This window comes from Chiloscyllium punctatum, chromosome 9 (genome assembly GCF_047496795.1).
Source record: "Chiloscyllium punctatum isolate Juve2018m chromosome 9, sChiPun1.3, whole genome shotgun sequence".
NCBI classification, from domain to species: Eukaryota; Metazoa; Chordata; class Chondrichthyes; order Orectolobiformes; family Hemiscylliidae; genus Chiloscyllium; species Chiloscyllium punctatum.
In genome coordinates, this window is record NC_092747.1 from 47,371,846 (window position 1) to 47,395,595 (window position 23,750).

A 23,750-nucleotide genomic window follows, 5' to 3' on the forward strand; every position below is an offset into this window, starting at 1 on the left:
GAATAAATTATTACACAAACTACAGTCGGTTCTGATATAATACAATAGTTCAGTTCTCATGTGATCTTGTGCTACAAGAGCAAAGTGCATTAGCTGGAATTGCATTATAGCCAATACAGGTAAGAAAAATTTGCAATTTACAAATAACAGCCTAAGTTCTTCAATCATGTTAAAGCCAATTCACATTGAATAAACATAGGATACAACACAGAAATACAAGAACTGACTCTACTATGAAAATAAGATTGTTTCATTAAAACAGCAGGTCTCCTGCCATCTTATTACAAGATGTAGTCTACACCACTGCTGTCATCAATGTGCACCTGGAATAAAGAGTTGGTATCCACTCTGCCCAGAAACCCAAAGTTAGTGCCTGTTGGTATATGTGCAGTATCATTAATGGTTAACCACAAGGAATACACACAATTACATTTGGCATTTCAGTGACTACAGTCAGCCAGCACTCTGCTCACTATTATGGTCAGTGCCCATTCGCTGCCCCACTTGAGTTGTAAACAAACAGCACTGGAACAAAGCAGCGAGTGGGGAAAGTGAGGAGGGAGCAAGTGTGGAAACTGGAGCTGAGAGAATATTACAACTCCAGAAGTTTACTGGAATTGATTTAAATGTGTAAAGATTATTCATTTTATTCAATGTTTTGCTACAGGCAGTTACCTGTGTGTTTCACTATTTCACAGTCTATCTCACTGACTGCATCTGCTTGGCCACTAAGTGCAGTTGCAGCAGTGGCAAACAGTGTCAAATCAATACCTGAGAATTTCTTCTTATAAAAATACACTGTTTGTTTAATAATTAAATGTTACAGAAACAATATCTTGCACCCTAGACAGGAAATCCAGATGCCCTCCAAATTAATATAATCAGCCACAGTAAATCCCCACTTAACGGCTGCAACTGTACTTCTGAAAAGCACAACTTTAACTCAACAAATGTAAGCTAATCAATTAAGATACACATTAAAAGTGATACAAGAACTGTACTCAGTCCTATAGAACAGAAGAAAAAATATTAAAATATTACATACTGTAAGTTGCAGTGTTTTACATAGCTATAGCCCCAGATTGGTAGACGAAGTAACTTTAAAGATAGAATAAATATTTTAAAAAGTGAGGTTTGGAGAAGATTTGTAGCTCAGGTTGAGCTTCTGGATGTACGTTTGCTCGCTGAGCTGGAAGGTTTGTTTTCAGACGTTTCGTCACCATACTAGGTAACATCTTCAGTGAGCCTCTGAATAAAGCACTGGTGGTGTCGCCAGCTTTCTATTTATATGTTTGGATTTCCTTGGGTTGGTGATGTCATTACCTGTGGTGACATTTCCTATGGTGATGTCATTTCCTGTTCTTTTTCTCAGGGGGTAGTAAACAGGATCCAAGTCAATGTATTTGTTGATCGAGTTCCAGTTCGAATGCCATGCTTCTCGGAATTCTCATGCATGTCTGTTTGACTTGTCCTAGGATCGATGTGTTGTCACAGTCGAAGTGGTGTCCTTCCTTATTTGTATGTAAAGGATACTAGTGAGAGAGGGTCATGTCTTTTTGTGGCTAAAAAGTTGATGTTCATGTATCCTGGTGGGCAGTTTTCTGCCTATTTGTCCATTATATTCTTTGCCACTGTTCTTGCAAGGTATTTTGTAGAGGCATTCCAACCAAAACTACCAATAAACATATTGACTTGAATCCCATTTATCACCTCCTGAGAAAAAGAACAGGAAATGATATCACCATAGGAAATGTCACTGCAGATAACAACATCACCAACCCAAGGAAACCCAAACATACAAATAGAAAGTGGACTACGCCACCAGAGCTTTATTTGGAGGCTCACTGAAGATGTTAGCTGATACGGTGATGAAACATCTTAAAACAAACCTTCCAGCTCAGCGGGTAAACCTACATCCAATAAAAAAGTGAACTTTGTATTTACTTCCCACACACAATTCTGCTTGCAAAACCTCTTGCTCAAAGATCCCACTCCCTGACCACATGCTCCAACCTGTGAAAAGGAGGGCCCTGAAGAGGGAGGCATGGTGGCTCAGTGGTTAGCACTGTTACCTCAGTTCCAGGGACCTGAGTTCAATTCAACCCTCGGGCAACTGCCTGTGTAGAGTATGCAAATTCTCTCCTCCTCCACCTCCTACCCCCTCTCCCTCCCTCCAGTGCTCTGGTTTCCATCTATAGTCCAAAGATGTGCAGGTTAGGTGGAATGGCCATAGTAGTCCAGTCCATAGTATCCAGGGATGTGCCCGCTAGATGGATTAGCCATTGGAAATGTAGAGTTACAGGGATAGGGTAGGGCTGTGGGTCTGGATACTTTGTTTGGAGGGTCAGTGTGGACTCAAATAGGCCAAAGAGCCTGCTTCCACACTATAGGGATTCTATGATTCAAAAGCGTCAAGAGGCAAAAAAAAGCATCTTTGACTTGCATATGGTATGGTGTAAATCAGAGCAGTAGCAGCAAGAGGATCAGAGAGCAGCAGTAACTGAGAACCAGAGGATCAGCACGGACAAAGGGCACAGAACCTGCTCTAGAATGGATTTGAGAGATTAATAGTGTGCATTTATTGAAATTATATATCATCGATACACTTACCTTGTCAAAATTTGAAGTGTCTAATTCTGACTTCACATGTTTGCATTCCTGATGTAATATCCTTTCTATAATTTAGAATTTTTTTAAGCAATATTATAATATTGTTTGATAATAAATAATAATAGAAAAGTTTTCATACTGCTACTTAACTAAAAACAAACTACATCTTTAGCACAACAAACGAAAAGTCAAAAATCACAACACCAGGTTTGTTTGGAAGTATTAGCTTTCAGAATATTGCTTCTTCTTCAGATAACCTAAAGGAACAGCACTTTGAAAGCTAGTACTTCTAAAAGAAACCTTTTTGACTATAACCTGGTGTTGTGCGATTTTTGACTTTGTCTACCCCAGTCCAACACTGGTGATTTCACATTAAAAAAATGTCAATGTTCTTCTATCACCATCTATTCAAATACGCAATTGAATTATAACTTTGGAATCCGCTAAGTTAACCTGTCACACATCTTTATTGAGATAGCTTTCAATTTTTCATATGAATGGAAAAGACGTAAGCTGGCAGAGGTTTTTTAAAAAAAATAGAAGCATATGAATTAGAAGCAAAAACCCTTCAGGCCTTCCAGTTTATGTGTCTTTCATTATCATCAATCTGCTCTGTTTGCAGTCAGAATTTCACATTCTTACCTACTCCTAGATTAGATTAGATTAGATTAGATTAGATTACTTACAGTGTGGAAACAGGCCCTTCGGCCCAACAAGTCCACACCGCCCCGCCGAAGCGCAACCCACCCATACCCCTACATCTACCCCTTACCTAATACTACGGGCAATTTAGCATGGCCAATTCACCTGACCTGCACATCTTTGGAGTGTGGGAGGAAACCGGAGCACCCGGAGGAAACCCACGCAGACACGGGGAGAATGTGCAAACTCCACACAGAGAATCGCCTGAGGCGGGAATTGAACCCGGGTCTCTGGCGCTGTGAGGCAGCAGTGCTAACCACTGTGCCACCGTTCCGCCCACTAACCTATAACCTCCTATAACCTAAGATTCCTTTACATAACAAGAATCTTCTTCCACCTTAAATAATGAATAACTCTGCCTTCTGCAATCCAAAATTACACAATCCTGAGAGAAAATAAATTCTCCTAAACTTGGGGTCCTAAAAGGATGACCCCAACTTTAAAAACAGTGTTCCTGAATTTGGAACTCATACACAAAAAGAAACATGTACATCTTAAGGCCATTCAGGATATTACACTCTTTAACCAAGTCAGCCCTCATTCATCTAAACTAACTCAGAACGTTATGAAGATGGGTCACTGGACTTGAAACAAACCTTTTCCCTTCATAGAATCTGCCAGACCTGAGTTTCTCCAACAATTTCTGCTTTTGATCATTCTTTGTACCTGCATACAAAACTTCTGTGATATTCATGCACCAGGACATCTAAATCCTGTTGCATCTTTCAATTCTGCAGTTCTTGTCTGTTCAAATAATTATTTTATTCTTCCGGCCAAAGTGAAAAGTTTGCATTTTCCCATTTCATCATTCAGAGCCTATCAGTCCGCATCCTCATTTATCACGTACATATCCTTTCCTAACTGTTTGCGTTATCTGCATATTTAGCCTATAGTTTCCAGTTTGCTGCCTCTCTTACTTCTTGAATTGAGAGGCTATATTTCTTACTTTCCTGAACCTAAAATTTTGGAAATTTAACACATTCAGCTCCTTGGCCACCTCTTCTGGCCATAAATTTAAGTAAATGGCACTGAGCTTGCAGCCTGAGATTACCAATAATGCATTAAACTGCAAAACAGACTTCAATAAACCTGCATCTGCAGTCATTGTTTTTACCTTCAATAAACCTGGTCAGTTGTGCGCCAACAGCAGAGACTGGCCACAAATGTAATGAATTAACATAGCTCAAAGCATTAAATAAGGTATTTAACCTGGGAACCTGCCATCTTTAAAGTCTGTTCTACACATCAGTGTAAGTAGGTAGGTCAGATCAAAATTTATGCCTTGCTAACATCACCCACATCTTAAGAACAAAAATAAAGGCATTTGTTCAAATCTAACCCAGATTTAATGAGATATAAGTTTCCGTATTGTTACTTCTCTTTTTCTGATTCAGCTGGTCTTCAGCAGTATGGAGTATGCTAAATAGGTAAATCACCAAGTATCCAGTTGAGGAGATAAGTGGCAGTGAGGCTGAAGTTTCCTCCTTAGTGGCAAATAAGACAGTCCAGAATAACTGCTCATCAATCTCCTGTGCCAGGGTTTTCTCCCTCCCATCCTTGCTGCTCCAATCATCACAGGTTCAGGATCCAGAAGAGCAGCAAGGCAGACAGATTCTGTCATGCAATTTTCCTGTCAGTGGAAATACCAGGGCTGCCCCTCCAAAGTATCTGTTGTAATGCCTAACAACATTCAGTTGTCAGTTCATAATCTCAGCGATGCAGTTTAATTGACAGTTCAGAGTGGGAAAGATCTTCAGGCAACAATGTAGCTAGCCATCTTTAAATTTATGTGGAACTTATAAACTGTTACAGACAGAAACTGCTTCATACCTTGGGTTGCTTCATCTTCCAATTGCTTTTTATAAGAAAAATAGAACTGTTTGGTTCTGGTGAACTTTCACTGGACTCCCCCTAAAGCAAACATATCCCTAAGGCAAGGAGGCCAAAACTTAAGTATTTCTAGACATGGTTTCATTATCACAAGTGAAGTCAATCAGTAATTTCAGACAGCACAACAGTATGGACATTTTATGTTACTGAATAGGGGATAAAGAGAATTAAAAGAGGTTACGCATAAGTGATCTGCTGTCCCTGTGGTGGGCTTAGTGGCAGAGTGGAGGCATTTAATCAGGTGCAGAATGGCTGAAGAGAGTATGGTAAGTAGCAACCTGCTATCAGCCAAACATGATCACAGTAGTCTATGCAGGTTGTGTCAGTGATACTTTTTTTAAAGATAAAGACATCAAGGAGTATGGCAAAAAAGCAGGATAGTATTGGGATACAGGATCAGCCATGAGTGTACTGAATGATGGAGCAGGCACAAAGGGCTGAAAGGTCTATTTCTAGCTTCTATGCTTCTACCATAATTACTGGATCCTTGTAACTAATTTTGCTTTAACTCACAAAGCACTTTCTTTGGACTGTAATTTCAGCAAACTGCAAACACCCCTTTTCACCAGCTCAGCAAGCCCACATGATATTTAACATCCGTATCTCTTCTATTTTGATTCCATTAAACAGTGGATCACTTAAAATGCCATTTGTTTTCAAAATTCTAGCAATTCAAAGTCGTATGACATGTTAATTAACTTAATATCTTAGTTGTTAAATTTTACATCTTGAAACTAGAAGTTATATACTAAAACACAAACTATGAACTACGTATTTGCAAAACTTCTTTGATAACTTTTTTTCAAAAAACACCTGTGACAAGAAGCTTATCTTCATTTTGTTGCTTTGGGTCATTGGACACTTCAGAATCTTCAGTAACCATTTGGATATTGTTCCTGCAGAACAAATAGTCTAAAATAAGAGTAATTCTAGAATAGTATTAAAATAGGTAGTATTGACAATTAAACATTTATTAATGATTAAAAAACATAATGATGATACTGAGTCAATCTTTAAATTCCCATAAAAATTCAATTTATATGAAGGTCAAAATTGAGCCAAAAACTAAATTAGGCCAGAGTCAAAGGGCTGAATTATATGAGAAACTGGCAACGTATCAATTTTGGTGAGTTACATGAAGCATTAAAAGTCAGAGCAAACAACTGTTGCAAGAGTGCTAAACTGACTTTCTTCAAAATTTAGTGAGCTGCGACAGCAGAGAACAGAGACTGCTCCTGAGCTATGGAAGAAGTTAACATGTAACTTTTACAGCAGAAGCAGTAATGCAAAGGTTAGAACAAACAGTCTTACCACAACTTCAACCCAAACTCTGGGTCAGATACGTGGATGACACCTTTGTAATAATTAAAAACACAGAAATAGAGAACACACACCAGATCATCAACGCCACACTCACAGGAATCCGATTCACTAGAGGAAGAAAAGGACAACCAACTCCCACTCCTAGACGTGATGGTACAGAGAACACCGAACGGAGAATTCACCACAAAGGTTTACAGGAAAGCCAAACACACAGACCAAGTCCTCAACTATGAAAGCAACCACCCCAACACACACAAACAAAGTTGCATCAGGACACTATTCAAAAGGGCCACAACACACTGCAGCACACCAGAACTACAAAAAGAGGAAGAGGAACACCTATACAAGGTATTCGCCTAAAACGGATACCCTCACAATTTCATCAACAGATGCCTAAGGGAGAGACAACGGAACAAGGACATGCCGCAACCCAAAGGACTAGCCACACTACCATACATCAGGAGCATTTCTGAACTGACAGCCAGACTACTGCGACCACTAGGACTCATTACAGCACACAAACCAACAGCCAAGCTCAGACAACAACTCACCAGAACAAAGGACCCAATACCCAACATGAGCAAAACTAATGTAGTGTACAAAATCCCATGCAAGCACTGCACAAAACACTACATCGGACAAAAAGGAAGACAGTTAACAATCCGTATACATGAGCACCAGCTAGCTACGAAACGACACGACCAGCTATTCTTAGTAGCCACACACACAGACGACAAGCAACATGAATTCGACTGGGACAACACTACCATTATAGGGCAAGCCAAACAGAGAACAGCCAGGGAATTCCTAGAGGCATGGCACTCATCCACAGACTCTATCAACAAACATATCGACCTGGACCCAATATACCGGCCACTACAGCGGACAGCTCGAACTGACAACCGGAAGCGGCAGAGACAGGCCACTATAAATGCCGGAGGAAACAGCACAGAAGCGCTTCACAGGAGGCTCCCAAGCACTGAGGATGTCACCTAGACAGGGGACGAAACGTTTGCAAGACAAATTCCCAGCTCGGCGAACAGAACCACAACAACAACACCATGTAACACTGCAACTCTAATACATTCAGTGACTCAAGGACCAATCTCACAGCTGCTGGCAGGCAAAATGAGGTCAGTCATTGATAATTGGTCACTAGTCTACAGACCAATCAACATCTTGTTGCCACCAAAAGTTGCATTTGTTATATGACAGTTTATGGGCAGCAGTAGGTAGGTGCCAGCAGGCTGGAGGGCATCAGCAACAGGGTGAAAACATCAGCACCAGCACAAGGGCAAGAGTATTAATTAAAGTAAGAGACTGAAAGTGTATTCCAGAATTAGAGCCATTCATGTGTGACAAACAGAACAAAATACACAATGCAAAAACCCAAGAGGGAGTCCATTGAAATCCTCACTTTTTAAAAATCAAGACTTGCGTGATTGCTAATTTTAATTTACGCAGTACTTTTTATACAATAGATCACTACTTAAACTGTGGACTATCTGCATTCTCAAAATCTCTCCATAATAAGCTCCTCTAATAAACATTCCTTCCTGAAGAAGGGCTTATATGCCTGAAACATCAATTCTCCTGCTCCTCGGATGCTGCCTGGCCTGCTGTGTTTTTCCAGCACCACATTTTTCAACTCTGGTCTCCAGCATCTGCAGTCCTCACTTTCTCCTCTAATAAACATTCAAGTTAGCTATTTCAGATTCAATGTTATTCATTAAAGTTTGCATTTATCTTTCCCTAATTTAACAACACTAAAAAATGAACAAATTCTATGGTTATTACTCTTAAATGCTGTGATAATTAAACTTAAATAATCACTGCACACCTTGATTTCTCTCTTCCCCCCCCCCCCCCCTGCAACTTGCTGACAGATTAAAACTGAGAGTATTGCAATTAGGTAGTAGTGTGGGGGTTAAAGAAAAAAAAACTGAGTGTGTGTAAAAAAGCCCATGCTATAGTAATCACTTCCTCATTTTGGGCACCATTCTTCCAGGTCAACAGCAAATATTGAAGTTTTGCCTCTGCCCACAAAAAATGGCCTGATATTTCACCATTATCACAGTATCTTCATAAAATCTTACTTTGAATCATGTAACATCTCTTCTGTATATAATGCATCAATGATGTACTTATCAAGTGGAAGAGCCTCCGCTCCAGGATCTGCACCCACTGGTATAGGAACCTAGAAAAAGTAAAACCAGACAGATCAAAATGTTCATAAGCACTTCTTAATACCTGACCACAAGACACTGGAACAGAATTTAGCCATTCGGCTGATGTGTTTCTCAACCCCACCTTTTTGCCTTCTCCTCATGAAGAATTAAGAATTTCTCTCATTTGAAATACACTCAAAATGACTTAGCCTCCACAGCTTTCTATGGCAGATTTCCATAGATTCACCACTCTGGCAGAAGAAATTCCTCATCACACTGCTGAAGGGTCTCCCCTTCACTCTGAGGCTGTTTTCCAAATTACCTATTAATATCTCTTCGATCCAAAGTCTTAAGATTTGGGTCTAAGAAAAATTAACAGCAAAATTCACAGCTGACCTTGGAGGAACCTGTGTCGGAGAGCTCATAGCACAGAGGCAGCTAAGTGCATAGATTTTAAGAGTAAGATTACTGTTTTTTGTAAATCTACAATAGTGAGGAGAGTGGGTTCCTTTTTGGCTCTATGTTTTATTGAGATCCGTCTCTTGATTAAATTTTTAAAATATAAAACATAGGTATTAAGTTAGTGTGGAGCAGTGTTTTATTTGAGAACAGTAAGATTGTGCAATTTTCTGGGTCTTTAAATTGTTATGGTGCAAAGATGGCCTTTAATAGAGTGATGTGCTCTTCTTCTCGGATGTGGGAGATTAGGAAGAGTTTCCATGTTACTGATGATTATGACTGAAGGAAGTGTGTTTGGTTGTGAATTCTATCAGATCACATGGATCAACTGAAAAGGCAGTTAGAGGCAATGAGGAATTTACAGGAGCTAGGGGATGTGATGGATGGCAGGAAGGGAGGAAAAAAAAAACAGATAGTCAGGTAGATGGGTTACCTCCAAGAAAAGTAGGAGGGGAGGCAGGTACTACAGGAGTCTCCTGGGCTATCCACATCTCAAACAAGGATGCGGTTTTGGAAAACATAGGGGGTGATGGACTCTCAGGAGAATGTAACACAACTAGCCAAATTTCTGTAACCAAAGCTGGATCTAATGTAACAGTGGGTACATCAGGTTCCAAGTGGTCAAGTATATATGGGACTCTAGTCAGAGGCAAAGATAGATGTTTCTGTGGCCAACAGCAAGAAATCAGAATGGTATGCTGCTTCCTTGGCTCCAGGATCAAGGATACCTCAGAGTGCAGAATATTCTCAAAAAGGGGAGAGGGACCAGAAGGTCATTGTACACACTGGAACTAACTACAATCGGAAGGGTAAAGATGATATTCTGAAGGGAGAACATAGGAAGCTAGGCAGGAATTTAAAGAAGTCCTCGAGGGTAGTGTGGGAAAAGATTTGCTAACCCACAACAGGCCCACAAAAGCAAAATTGGCCAAACTGTACCAAAAACACCCAGAATTACCAAGCAGGCTCACAAGCCAAATCAGGCAACCCATACAGATGAGAGAATACACTTTAAGCTCGCTAACAGTGACAGAGCACCACAGATATCTCAAAGCCCTAAGGGCACTTTCACAACCCAGCAACACAAAAGCCACACAAAGGATAGGTCAGACAGAGAGGCACCAGCAAGGACATGCTTCAGGAACAGGACAATGGAAGCACCTCACCACTTCAGAGGAGACACTAACACCTAACTGTGAAGAACCTGACCTGCTGTGCTTTTCCAGCACCACTCTAATCTTGACTCTGATCTCCAGCATCTGCAGTCCTCACTTTTGCCTAGCTTGGGTGGCACAGTGGCTAGCACTGCTGCCATGCAGCGTTAGGGACCCGGGTTCGATTCCAGCCTTGGGCAACTGTCTGCGTGAAGTTTGCACATTCTCCCTGTGTCTGAGTGGGCTTCCTCCCACAGTCCAAAGATGTGCAATTCAGGTGAATTGGCCATGCTAAATTGCCGACAGTGATAAGTGCATTAGTAGGGAGTAGAGGAATGGGTCTGCGTGGGTTACTTTTCGGAGGGTCGATGTGGACTCGTTGGGCCGAAGGGTCTGTTTTCGCACTGTAGGGAATCTAATCTTAATGTTTCAGGATATAGATACAATAGGAAGGGGAGTGCAGTTTTTGATAAGAGGTAAGATTACAGCTGTACTTAGGGACGATTTTCCTGGGAATACGTCCATGGACATTATTTGGATGGAACTGAGAAATAAGGAAGCGATGAGCACCATCTTGGAATTATACTATAGACACCCCTCCAACAGTCAGCAGGAAGTTAAGAAACAAATTTGTAAGGGCATTTCCATTATCTGCAAGAATAATAGGGTTTTTATGGTAGGGGATTTTAACTTTCCAGACGTAGACTGAGGTTGCCATAGTGTTAACGGTTTAGATGGAGAGGAATATGTTTAGTGTGTACAAGAAAAGTTTCTGGTTCAGTATGTGGATGCACCCAATACAAAACGTGCAAACTTTGACCTATTCTTGGAAAACTAGTAAAGTGATTGCTGGGTTCCTTGCTGAGATATTTGTCTCATCAATAGCGACAAGTGAGGTGCCAGAAGACTGGAGGTTGGCTAACCTGGTGCCACTAATAAAAAAGACAGTAAGGACAAGCTAGGGAACTATACAGCCTGACATCAGTGGTGGGAAAATTGTTGGAGGGAATAACGAAGGACAGGATGTATGTATTTGGAAAGACAAGAACTGATTAGGGACAGTCAACATGGTTTTGCAGCAGGAAATCCTGTCTCACTAACTTGATTTGGAGTTTTGAGGTCGTAATGACGAGGATTTTAAGGGCAGAGTGGTGGACATGATCTACATGAACTTCGGCAAGGTGTTCAATAAGGTTCCTCAGTAGACTGGTTCGCAAGGTTAGATCACGTGGAATAGAAGGAGAACTAGCCATTTGGTTGCAGAACTGGCTCCAAGGTAGAAATCAGAATGGTGGTGGAGGATTGCTTTTCAGACTGAAGGCTGAGAGCCATTTATCTCTCCACCCTGGAGGCTCCCTGCCTCCACTCCTGATGAAGGGCTTTTGACCGAATGGTAAATTTTCCTGCTCCTCGGATGCTGCCTGACCTGCTGTGCTTTTCCAGCACCACTCTAATCTAGACGTTGGGAGATCATGTTGAGGCTGGACAGAACATTGATTAGGCCACTTTTGGATACTGCATTCAATTCTGGTCTCTCTGCTCTAGGAAGGATATTGTGAAACTTGAAAAGGTTCAGAAAAGATTTACAAGGATGTTGCCAAGGCTGGAGGGTTTGAGCTATAGGGAGAGGCTGGGGCTGTTTCCCTGAAGCATTGGAGGCTGAGGGGTGACCTTATAGAGTTTTACAAGATCATGAGGTGCATGGATAGGGTGAACACCCAAGGTCTTTTCCCAGGGTGGTGGGAGTCTAAAACTAGAGGGCATAAGTCTAAGGTGGGGGGAGGGGTTTTAAGAAAAAGGGACCTGAGGGGCAATTTTTTCATGCAGTGTTTGGCACGTGTATGGAATGAGATACCAGAGAAAGTGGATGGGTACATGAATAGGAAGGGTTAAGGGACATGGGCCAAGTACTGGCAAATGGGGCTAGATTAATTTAAGATATCTGGTCGGCATAGTCAATATGGACCGAAGGGTCTATTTCCTTGTTGAACAGCTCTATGACCAAATGCTCCAGTTGGTGTTCAGCCTGGAATCCTGGAACATACAGATATGTTACAAGGCATATGTGGTTGGCCCAAGGATCTTTTCAAACATAGTCCATTCAGGGGCTGCCAAAAGTCTTTAGAGGCTGCTCAGGAGAAAATCTCTCAGTTTCCAATCCTATCACTAGACTCTCAGAAGACCTTTCAAGGTAAGTGGAAGATGATGGGCTGGGTAACTTCCCTTGGCAGAGTATACACCAAATGAACTCCAACTGATCTCAAATAGTCACAACTCCTGACAGTCATAAACACTGATACTTCCTAAAAACAAGTTCAAGTAGTCAGTCACATGGCCTACAGCAAGTGTCTTAAAAAAAGTCGTGCCTTTTAACACCACCAAGCCAAGCCAATACCTGCTCAGTCTTTCAAATGTGCGAATTTTCACAAGTAACAGATGTCCTCAAAGCATTAATAATGGAAAGAACAAGGTACTTGGGATAGGCTGAATAATTTAGGGCTGTCTTCCCTGGTGTGGAGGCTGAGGGGTAGACTTATAGAGGTTCATTAAATCACAAAGGCATGGATAGGGTAAAGAGAAGATCTTTTCCTTGGGGTGATGGAGTCCAGAACTAGAAGGGCATAGGTTTAGAATGAAAGGGTAAAGAGTTGAAAGGGATTTACGGGTAAATTTTCACGCAGAGGGTGGGGTATGGAATGAGCTGTCACACGAAATGGTGGAGGCTGGTACAGTTACAACTTTTAAAAAGGCATCTAGATGAGCATATAAATAGAGGAATACGGACCAAATGTTAGCAAATGTGACTCAATTAGTTTAGGATCTAGTGAGCATGGATGGGTGGACAAGAGGGTCTGTTATTGTGCTGCGCATCCCAATGACTCTATGACCGTCACTCGTTCAATGAATTAAATCACTTGAAAAACATTGAGAGACAGACAGACACACACACACACACAGAGACAGAGAGAGAACGCACGCGACAGACAGACACAGACACAGACACACACACACACAGAGCGCGCGCCACAGACAGACAGACACACACACACAGAGCGTGCACGCCAGACAAACACACACAGAGAGCACACGCGACAGACACACACACAGAGACAGCGCGCGCGAGAGACAGATAGACACACACAGAGCATGAGACACACACACAGAGCGTGAGACACATACACACAGAGCGTGCGAGACACACCCACACACACACAGTGCACGAAAGAGACACACACAGAGCGCAAGAGACAGACACACACACAGCACGCGAGAGACACACACACACCACACGAGAGACACACACAGAGCACGAGAGACAGACACACACACAGAGAGCGCGATATAGACACACACACACACACACACACACACACACACACACACACACACACAGCGCGAGAGACGCACACACACACAAACAGCGCGAGAGACGCACACACCCCGAGCGCGAGAGACGCACACGCGCACCGGGCGCGAGAGACGCACACGCGCACCCGGCGCGAGAGACTGACACGCGCACCCGGCGCGAGAGACTGACACGCGCACCCGGCGCGAGAGACTGACACGCGCACCCGGCGCGAGAGACTGACACGCGCACCCGGCGCGAGAGACTGACACGCGCACCCGGCGCGAGAGACTGACACGCGCACCCGGCGCGAGAGACTGACACGCGCACCCGGCGCGAGAGACTGACACGCGCACCCGGCGCGAGAGACTGACACGCGCACCCGGCGCGAGAGACTGACACGCGCACCCGGCGCGAGAGACTGACACGCGCACCCGGCGCGAGAGACTGACACGCGCACCCGGCGCGAGAGACTGACACGCGCACCGAGCGCGAGAGACTGACACGCGCACCCAGCGCGAGAGACTGACACGCGCACCCAGCGCGAGAGACTGACACGCGCACCCAGCGCGAGAGACTGACACGCGCACCCAGCGCGAGAGACTGACACGCGCACCCAGCGCGAGAGACTGACACGCGCACCCAGCGCGAGAGACTGACACGCGCACCCAGCGCGAGAGACTGACACGCGCACCCAGCGCGAGAGACTGACACGCGCACCCAGCGCGAGAGACTGACACGCGCACCGAGCGCGAGAGACTGACACGCGCACCGAGCGCGAGAGACTGACACGCGCACCGAGCGCGAGAGACTGACACGCGCACCGAGCGCGAGAGACTGACACGCGCACCGAGCGCGAGAGACTGACACGCGCACCGAGCGCGAGAGACTGACACGCGCACCGAGCGCGAGAGACTGACACGCGCACCGAGCGCGAGAGACTGACACGCGCACACAGCGCGAGAGACTGACACGCGCACACAGCGCGAGAGACTGACACGCGCACACAGCGCGAGAGACTGACACGCGCACACAGCGCGAGAGACTGACACGCGCACACAGCGCGAGAGACTGACACGCGCACACAGCGCGAGAGACTGACACGCGCACACAGCGCGAGAGACTGACACGCGCACACAGCGCGAGAGACTGACACGCGCACACAGCGCGAGAGACTGACACGCGCACACAGCGCGAGAGACTGACACGCGCACCGAGCGCGAGAGACTGACACGCACACACAGCGCGAGAGACTGACACGCACACACAGCGCGAGAGACTGACACGCACACACAGCGCGAGAGACTGACACGCACACACAGCGCGAGAGACTGACACGCACACACAGCGCGAGAGACTGACACGCACACACAGCGCGAGAGACTGACACGCACACACAGCGCGAGAGACTGACACGCACACACAGCGCGAGAGACTGACACGCACACACAGCGCGAGAGACTGACACGCACACACAGCGCGAGAGACTGACACGCACACACAGACACACACAGTGCGAGAAACACACACACACACACGAAGCGCGAGACAGGCACACACACCGAGCGCGAGACAGGCACACACACAGACACCGAGCTCGAGAGACACACACACACACAGCCCGAGAGACAGACACGCACACAGAGCGCGAGGCACACACACACACACCCAGCGCGAGACACACGCACACCGAGCGCGAGAGACACACACACACACCGAGCGCTAGAGACACATACGCACACACTGCCCGAGAGACAGACACACACACAGTGCGAGAGACACACACACACACAGCGCGAGAGACACACACACACACAGCGCGAGAGACACACACACACACAGCGCGAGAGACACACACACACACAGCGCGAGAGACACACACACACACAGCGCGAGAGACACACACACACACACACAGCACGAGAGACTGACACAGACACACACACACACAGAGCGCGAGAGACACACACACACACAGCGCGAGAGACACACACACACACAGCGCGAGAGACACACACACACACAGCGCGAGAGACACACACACACAGCGCGAGAGACACACACACACACAGCGCGAGAGACACACACACACACAGCGCGAGAGACACACACACACACACAGCGCGAGAGACACACACACACAGTGCGAGAATAACACACACACACAGCGCAAGAGAGACACACACACAGAGAGCGCGAGAGAGACACAAACACACCGAGCGCGAGAGACACACACACACACAGCCCGAGAGACAGACACGCACACAGAGCGCGAGGCACACACACACACACCCAGCGCGAGACACACGCACACCGAGCGCTAGAGACACATACGCACACACTGCCCGAGAGACAGACACACACACAGCGCGAGAGACACACACACACACACAGCGCGAGAGACACACACACACACACACAGCACGAGAGACTGACACAGACACACACACACACAGAGCGCGAGAGACACACACACACAGAGCGCGAGAGACACACACACACACAGCGCGAGAGACACACACACACACAGCGCGAGAGACACACACACACACACACAGCGCGAGAGACACACACACACACACACAGCGCGAGAGACACACACACACACAGCGCGAGAGACACACACACACACAGCGCGAGAGACACACACACACACAGCGCGAGAGACACACACACACAGCGCGAGAGACACACACACACAGTGCGAGAGACACACACACACAGTGCGAGAGACACACACACACACAGCGCAAGAGACACACACACACAGAGAGCGCGAGAGAGACACAAACACACCGAGCGCGAGAGACACACACACACACAGACCGCGAGAGATATACACACACCGAGCATGAGAGACACACACACACACACACACAGAGCGCGAGAGACAGACACACACACACAGCGCATGAGAAACACACACGAACACACAGCACGAGAGATAGACACACACACACACACACAGCGCGAGAGACACACACATCGAGCACAAGAGACACACACACACACACCGAGCACAAGAGACACACACACACAGAGCACGAGAGACACACACACACAGAGTGCGAGACACACACACACAGAGCACGAGAGACAGACACATACACACAGAGAGCGCACAAGAGACACACACACACACCGAGCGCGAGAGAGACACACACACACACCGAGCGCGAGAGAGACACACACACACACCGAGCGCGAGAGAGACACACACACACACCGAGCGCGAGAGAGACACACACACACACCGAGCGCGAGAGAGACACACACACACACCGAGCGCGAGAGAGACACACACACACACCGAGCGCGAGAGAGACACACACACACACCGAGCGCGAGAGAGACACACACACACACCGAGCGCGAGAGAGACACACACACACACCGAGCGCGAGAGAGACACACACACACACCGAGCGCGAGAGAGACACACACACACACCGAGCGCGAGAGAGACACACACACACACCGAGCGCGAGAGAGACACACACACACACACCGAGCGCGAGAGAGACACACACACACACCGAGCGCGAGAGACATACACACACACCAAGCACGAGAGACATACACACACCAAGCACGAGAGACACACACACAGACCGCGAGAGACATACACACACCGAGCGCGAGACACACACACACACACCCCGAGCGCGAGAGACACACACACAGAGCACGAGAGACAGACACACACACACCGAGCGCGAGAGACAGACACAGACACACACCTCACGAGAGACACACATGAACACACACAGCGCGAGAGACACACACACACAGCGCGAGAGACACACACACACAGCGCGAGAGACACACACACACAGCGCGAGAGACACACACACACAGCGCGAGAGACACACACACACACACACCGAGCGCGAGAGACACACACACAGACCGCGAGAGACATACACACACCGAGCGCGAGACACACACACACACACCCCGAGCGCGAGAGACACACACACAGAGCACGAGAGACAGACACACACACACCGAGCGCGAGAGACAGACACAGACACACACCGCACGAGAGACACACATGAACACACACAGCACGAGAGATAGACACACACACAGAGCGCAAGAGACTGACACACACACCGATCACGAGAGACACACACACACCGAGCGCGAGAGACACACACACACCGAGCGCGAGAGACACACACACACCGAGCGCGAGAGACACACACAGCACGAGAGACACGCACACAGAGCACGAGACAGATAGACAGACACACACACACAGAGTGCGAGACACACACACACAGAGCGCGAGAGACAGACACATACACAGAGAGCGCACGAGACACACACACAGCACAAGAGACAGACAGACACACACACAGAGCGCGAGAGAGACACACACACACAGCGCGAGAGACACACACACACACACACAGCGCGAGAGACACACACACAGCGCGAGAGACAGACACACACACAGAGCACAAAAGACAGACAGACACACACACACAGAGCGGGAGAGACAGACACACACACACACACACACACACACACACACACACACACACACACACACACACACACACACAGTGCGATAGACAAACACACACACACAATGCGAGAGACACACACACACACACACACACACACACACACAGCGCGAGAAAGACACACACACACCGAGCACGCGAGACACACACACACAGAGCCCGAGAGGCGCGCACACACACACACACACACACAGAGCGCGAGTGACAGACACACACACACACAGCTCGAGAGACACCCACATACACAGAGCGTAAGAGACACCCACATACACAGAGCGTAAGAGACACCCACATACACAGAGCGTAAGAGACACCCACATACACAGAGCGTAAGAGACACCCACATACACAGAGCGTAAGAGACACCCACATACACAGAGCGTAAGAGACACCCACATACACAGAGCGTAAGAGACACCCACAGAGCGTAAGAGACACCCACAGAGCGTAAGAGACACCCACAGAGCGTAAGAGACACCCACAGAGCACGAGAGACACCCACAGAGCACGAGAGACACCCACAGAGCACGAGAGACACCCACAGAGTAGGAGAGACAGAGAGACACACACACACAGCGCACGAGAGACACACACACACAGCGCACGAGAGACACACACACACAGCGCACGAGAGACACACACACACAGCGCACGAGAGACACACACACACAGCGCACGAGAGACACACACACACAGCGCACGAGAGACACACACACACAGCGCACGAGAGACACACACACACAGCGCACGAGAGACACACACACACACAGCGCACGAGAGACACACACACACAGCGCACGAGAGACACACACACACAGCGCACGAGAGACACACACACACAGCGCACGAGAGACACACACACACAGCGCACGAGAGACACACACACACAGCGCACGAGAGACACACACACACAGCGCACGAGAGACACACACACACAGCGCACGAGAGACACACACACACAGCGCACGAGAGACACACACACACAGCGCACGAGAGACACACACACACAGCGCACGAGAGACACACACACACAGCGCACGAGAGACACACACACACAGCGCACGAGAGACACACACACACAGCGCACGAGAGACACACACACACAGCGCACGAGAGACACACACACACAGCGCACGAGAGACACACACACACAGCGCACGAGAGACACACACACACAGCGCACGAGAGACACACACACACAGCGCACGAGAGACACACACACACAGCGCACGAGAGACACACACACACACAGCGCACGAGAGACACACACACACACAGCGCACGAGAGACACACACACACAGCGCACGAGAGACACACACACACAGCGCACGAGAGACACACACACACAGCGCACGAGAGACACACACACACAGCGCACGAGAGACACACACACACAGCGCACGAGAGACACACACACACAGCGCACGAGAGACACACACACACAGCGCACGAGAGACACACACACACAGCGCACGAGAGACACACACACACAGCGCACGAGAGACACACACACAGCGCACGAGAGACACACACACACAGCGCACGAGAGACACACACACACAGCGCACGAGAGACACACACACACAGCGCACGAGAGACACACACACACAGCGCACGAGAGACACACACACACAGCGCACGAGAGACACACACACACAGCGCACGAGAGACACACACACACAGCGCACGAGAGACACACACACACAGCGCACGAGAGACACACACACACAGCGCACGAGAGACACACACACACAGCGCACGAGAGACACACACACACAGCGCACGAGAGACACACACACACAGCGCACGAGAGACACACACACACAGCGCACGAGAGACACACACACACAGCGCACGAGAGACACACACACACAGCGCACGAGAGACACACACACACAGCGCACGAGAGACACACACACACAGCGCACGAGAGACACACACACACAGCGCACGAGAGACACACACACACAGCGCACGAGAGACACACACACACACACAGCGCACGAGAGACACACACACACAGCGCACGAGAGACACACACACACAGCGCACGAGAGACACACACACACAGCGCACGAGAGACACACACACACAGCGCACGAGAGACACACACACACAGCGCACGAGAGACACACACACACAGCGCACGAGAGACACACACACACAGCGCACGAGAGACACACACACACAGCGCACGAGAGACACACACGAACACACACAGCACGAGAGACACACACGAACACACACAGCACGAGAGATAGACACACACACACACCGAGCGCGAGACACAGCACGAGAGACAGACAGACACACACACACACACAGCACAAGAGACAGACACACACACACAGCGTGAGAGAGAGAGAGACATACACACACACACACACACACACACACACAGAGCGCAAGAGAGACACACACACAGAGCGCGATAGACACACACACACACTGAGCAGACGCGAGAGACAGACAGACACACACACACACATAGAGCGGGCGCAAGAGACACACACAGCGGGCGTGAGACACACACACACACAGAGCGGGCCCGAGAGACAGACACACACATACACAGTGCGCGAGAGATACAGACACACAGCGCACGCGAGAGACAGGCACACACACATGCACACAGCGCGCGAGAGATACAGACACACACAGCGCACGCGAGAGACATGCACACAGCGCGCGAGAGCCAGACAAACACACACACACACACACACACACACAGAGCGGGCGCGAGAGAGAGAGACACACACACACACAGACAGAGCGGGCGCGAGAGACAGATACACACACACAGAGCGGGCGCAAGAGACAGACAGACACACACACACACACACACACACACACTGAGCGGGCGCGAGAGACAGATACACACTCACAGAGAGCGCGAGAGAGACACACACACAACACACACACACACAGACGCGAGAGACATACACACACCGAGCACGAGAGAGACACACACACCGAGCGCGAGACACACACACACAGCGCACGAGAGACACATACGAACACACACAGCACGAGAGATAGACACACACACCGAGCGCGAGAGACTGACACACACACACACACCTAGCACGAGAGACACACAGCACGAGAGACACACACACACACAGCACGAGAGACACACAGAGCACAAGAGACAAACACACACACAGAGCACGAGAGACACACACACAGAGCACGAGAGACACACACACACACACACACAGAGCACGAGAGACACACACACACACACAGAGCACGAGAGACACACGCGCACACACACACAGAGCACGAGAGACAGGCAGACAGACACACACACACCGAGCACGAGAGACACACACACACACACAGCACGAGAGACACACAGAGCACAAGAGACAAACACACACACACAGAGCACGAGAGACACACACACACACAGAGCACAAGAGACACACACACACACAGAGCACAAGAGACAAACACACACACAGAGCACAAGAGACAAACACACACACACACACACACACAGCACGAGAGACAGACGCGCACACACACACAGAGCACGAGAGACAGGCAGACAGACACACACACACACACACACAGAGCTGAAGAGAGACACACACAGCGCGATAGACACACACACACACACACTGAGCGGACGCGAGAGAGAAAGACAGACAGACAGACACACACACACAGAGCGGGCGCGAGAGACACACACATACAGCGGGCGCGAGAGACACACACACAGCGGGCGCGAGACACACACACACACAGCGGGCGTGAGAGACACACACACACAGAGCGGGCCCGAGAGACAGACACACACATACACAGTGCGCGAGAGATACAGACACAGAGCGCACGCGAGAGACATGCACACACACACACGCACACAGCGCGCGAGAGCCAGACAAACGCACACACACTGAGCGGGCGCGAGAGACAGACAGACACACACACACACACACACACACACACACAGGCGTGCACGAGAGACAGACAGACAGACACACACACACAGAGCGGGCGCGAGAGAGACACACACACAGAGCGGGCGCGAGAGACAGACAGACAGACACACACACACACACACACACACACACACACACACAGAGCGGGCACGAGAGACAGACACACACACACACACACACTCACACAGCGGGCGCGACAGAGACACACACACACACAGAGCGGGCGCAAGAGACAGACAGACACACACACACACACACACAGCGCGGGCGCAAGAGACAGACAGACACACACACACACACACACAGCACGGGCGCAAGAGACAGAGACACACACAGCGCGCGCAAGAGACAGAGACACACACAGCGCGCGCAAGAGATAGAGTCTCTCACACACACACAGCGGGCGCGAGAGACAGACAGACAGACACACATACACTCACACAGAGCGGGCACGAGAGACAGACACACACAGAGCGGGCGCGAGACACACACACACACACAGAGCGGGCGCGAGAGACAGACGCACACACAGCGGGCACGAGAGACAGACACACTGCGCGTGCGACAGACACACACAAATACACAGTGCGCGAGAGAGACAGGCACACACAGCGCACACAAGAGACAGGCACACACACATGCACAGAGCGCGCAAGAGACAGACAGACACGCACACCGAGCGCGAGACAGACACGCACACCGAGCGCGAGAGACACATGCACACCGAGCGCGAGAGACAGTCACACACACACACAAAGCGGGCGCGAGAGACAGACAGACAGACACACACACACACTCAAACAGCGCGCGCGAGAGAGAGTCACACACACAGAACACGCGCGAGAGACACACACACAGCGTGCGAGAGACAGAGTCTCACACACACACACAGTGCTTGCGAGAGACAGACACACAGTCCGCGAGAGGTACAGACACACAGTGCACGCGAGAAACAGGCACACACACATGCACACAGCGCGCGAGAGATACAGACACACACAGCGCACGCGAGAGACATGCACACACACATGCACACAGCGCGTGAGAGCCAGACAAACACACACACACACAGAGAGCAGGCGCGAGAGACAGACAGACACACACACACACACACACACAGAGCGGGCGTGAGAGACAGATACACACAGCGGGCGCGAGAGAAACACACACAGAGCGGGCGCGAGAGACAGACACACACACACAGACAGAGCGGGCGCGAGAGACAGACACACACACACAGCGGGCGCAACAGAGACACACACACACACAGAGAGCGGGCGCGAGAGGCCCAGACACACACACACACAGCGCGCGCGAGAGGCCGAGACACACACACACACACACAGCGCATGCGAGAGGCCGAGACACACACAGCGTGCGCGAGTGGCCCAGACACACACACACACAGCGCGCGCGAGAGGCCGAGACACACACACAGCGAGCGCGAGAGAGGCCGAGACACACACACAGCGAGCGCGCGAGAGGCCGAGACACACACACACTGCGCGCGCGAGAGGCCCAGACACACACACACTGCGCGCGCGAGAGGCCCAGACACACACACACTGCGCGCGCGAGAGGCCCAGACACACACACACTGCGCGCGCGAGAGGCC

General features: G+C 49.0%; 1 protein-coding gene across 1 annotated transcript in view; it reads right to left on the reverse strand.

The window, feature by feature from the left end:
* rnf17 (ring finger protein 17) overlaps positions 1-23,750 on the reverse strand; it is a 202,071-nt gene that overhangs the window by 164,871 nt on the left and 13,450 nt on the right. Inside the window, exons 3-5 of the mRNA XM_072576645.1 lie at positions 8,622-8,722; positions 6,016-6,098; positions 2,611-2,675 (exon numbers count right to left, since the gene is read on the reverse strand). Of these exons, the coding sequence (XP_072432746.1) occupies positions 2,611-2,675; positions 6,016-6,098; positions 8,622-8,722 (249 nt within the window). The remainder of the gene's footprint in view (positions 1-2,610; positions 2,676-6,015; positions 6,099-8,621; positions 8,723-23,750) is intronic.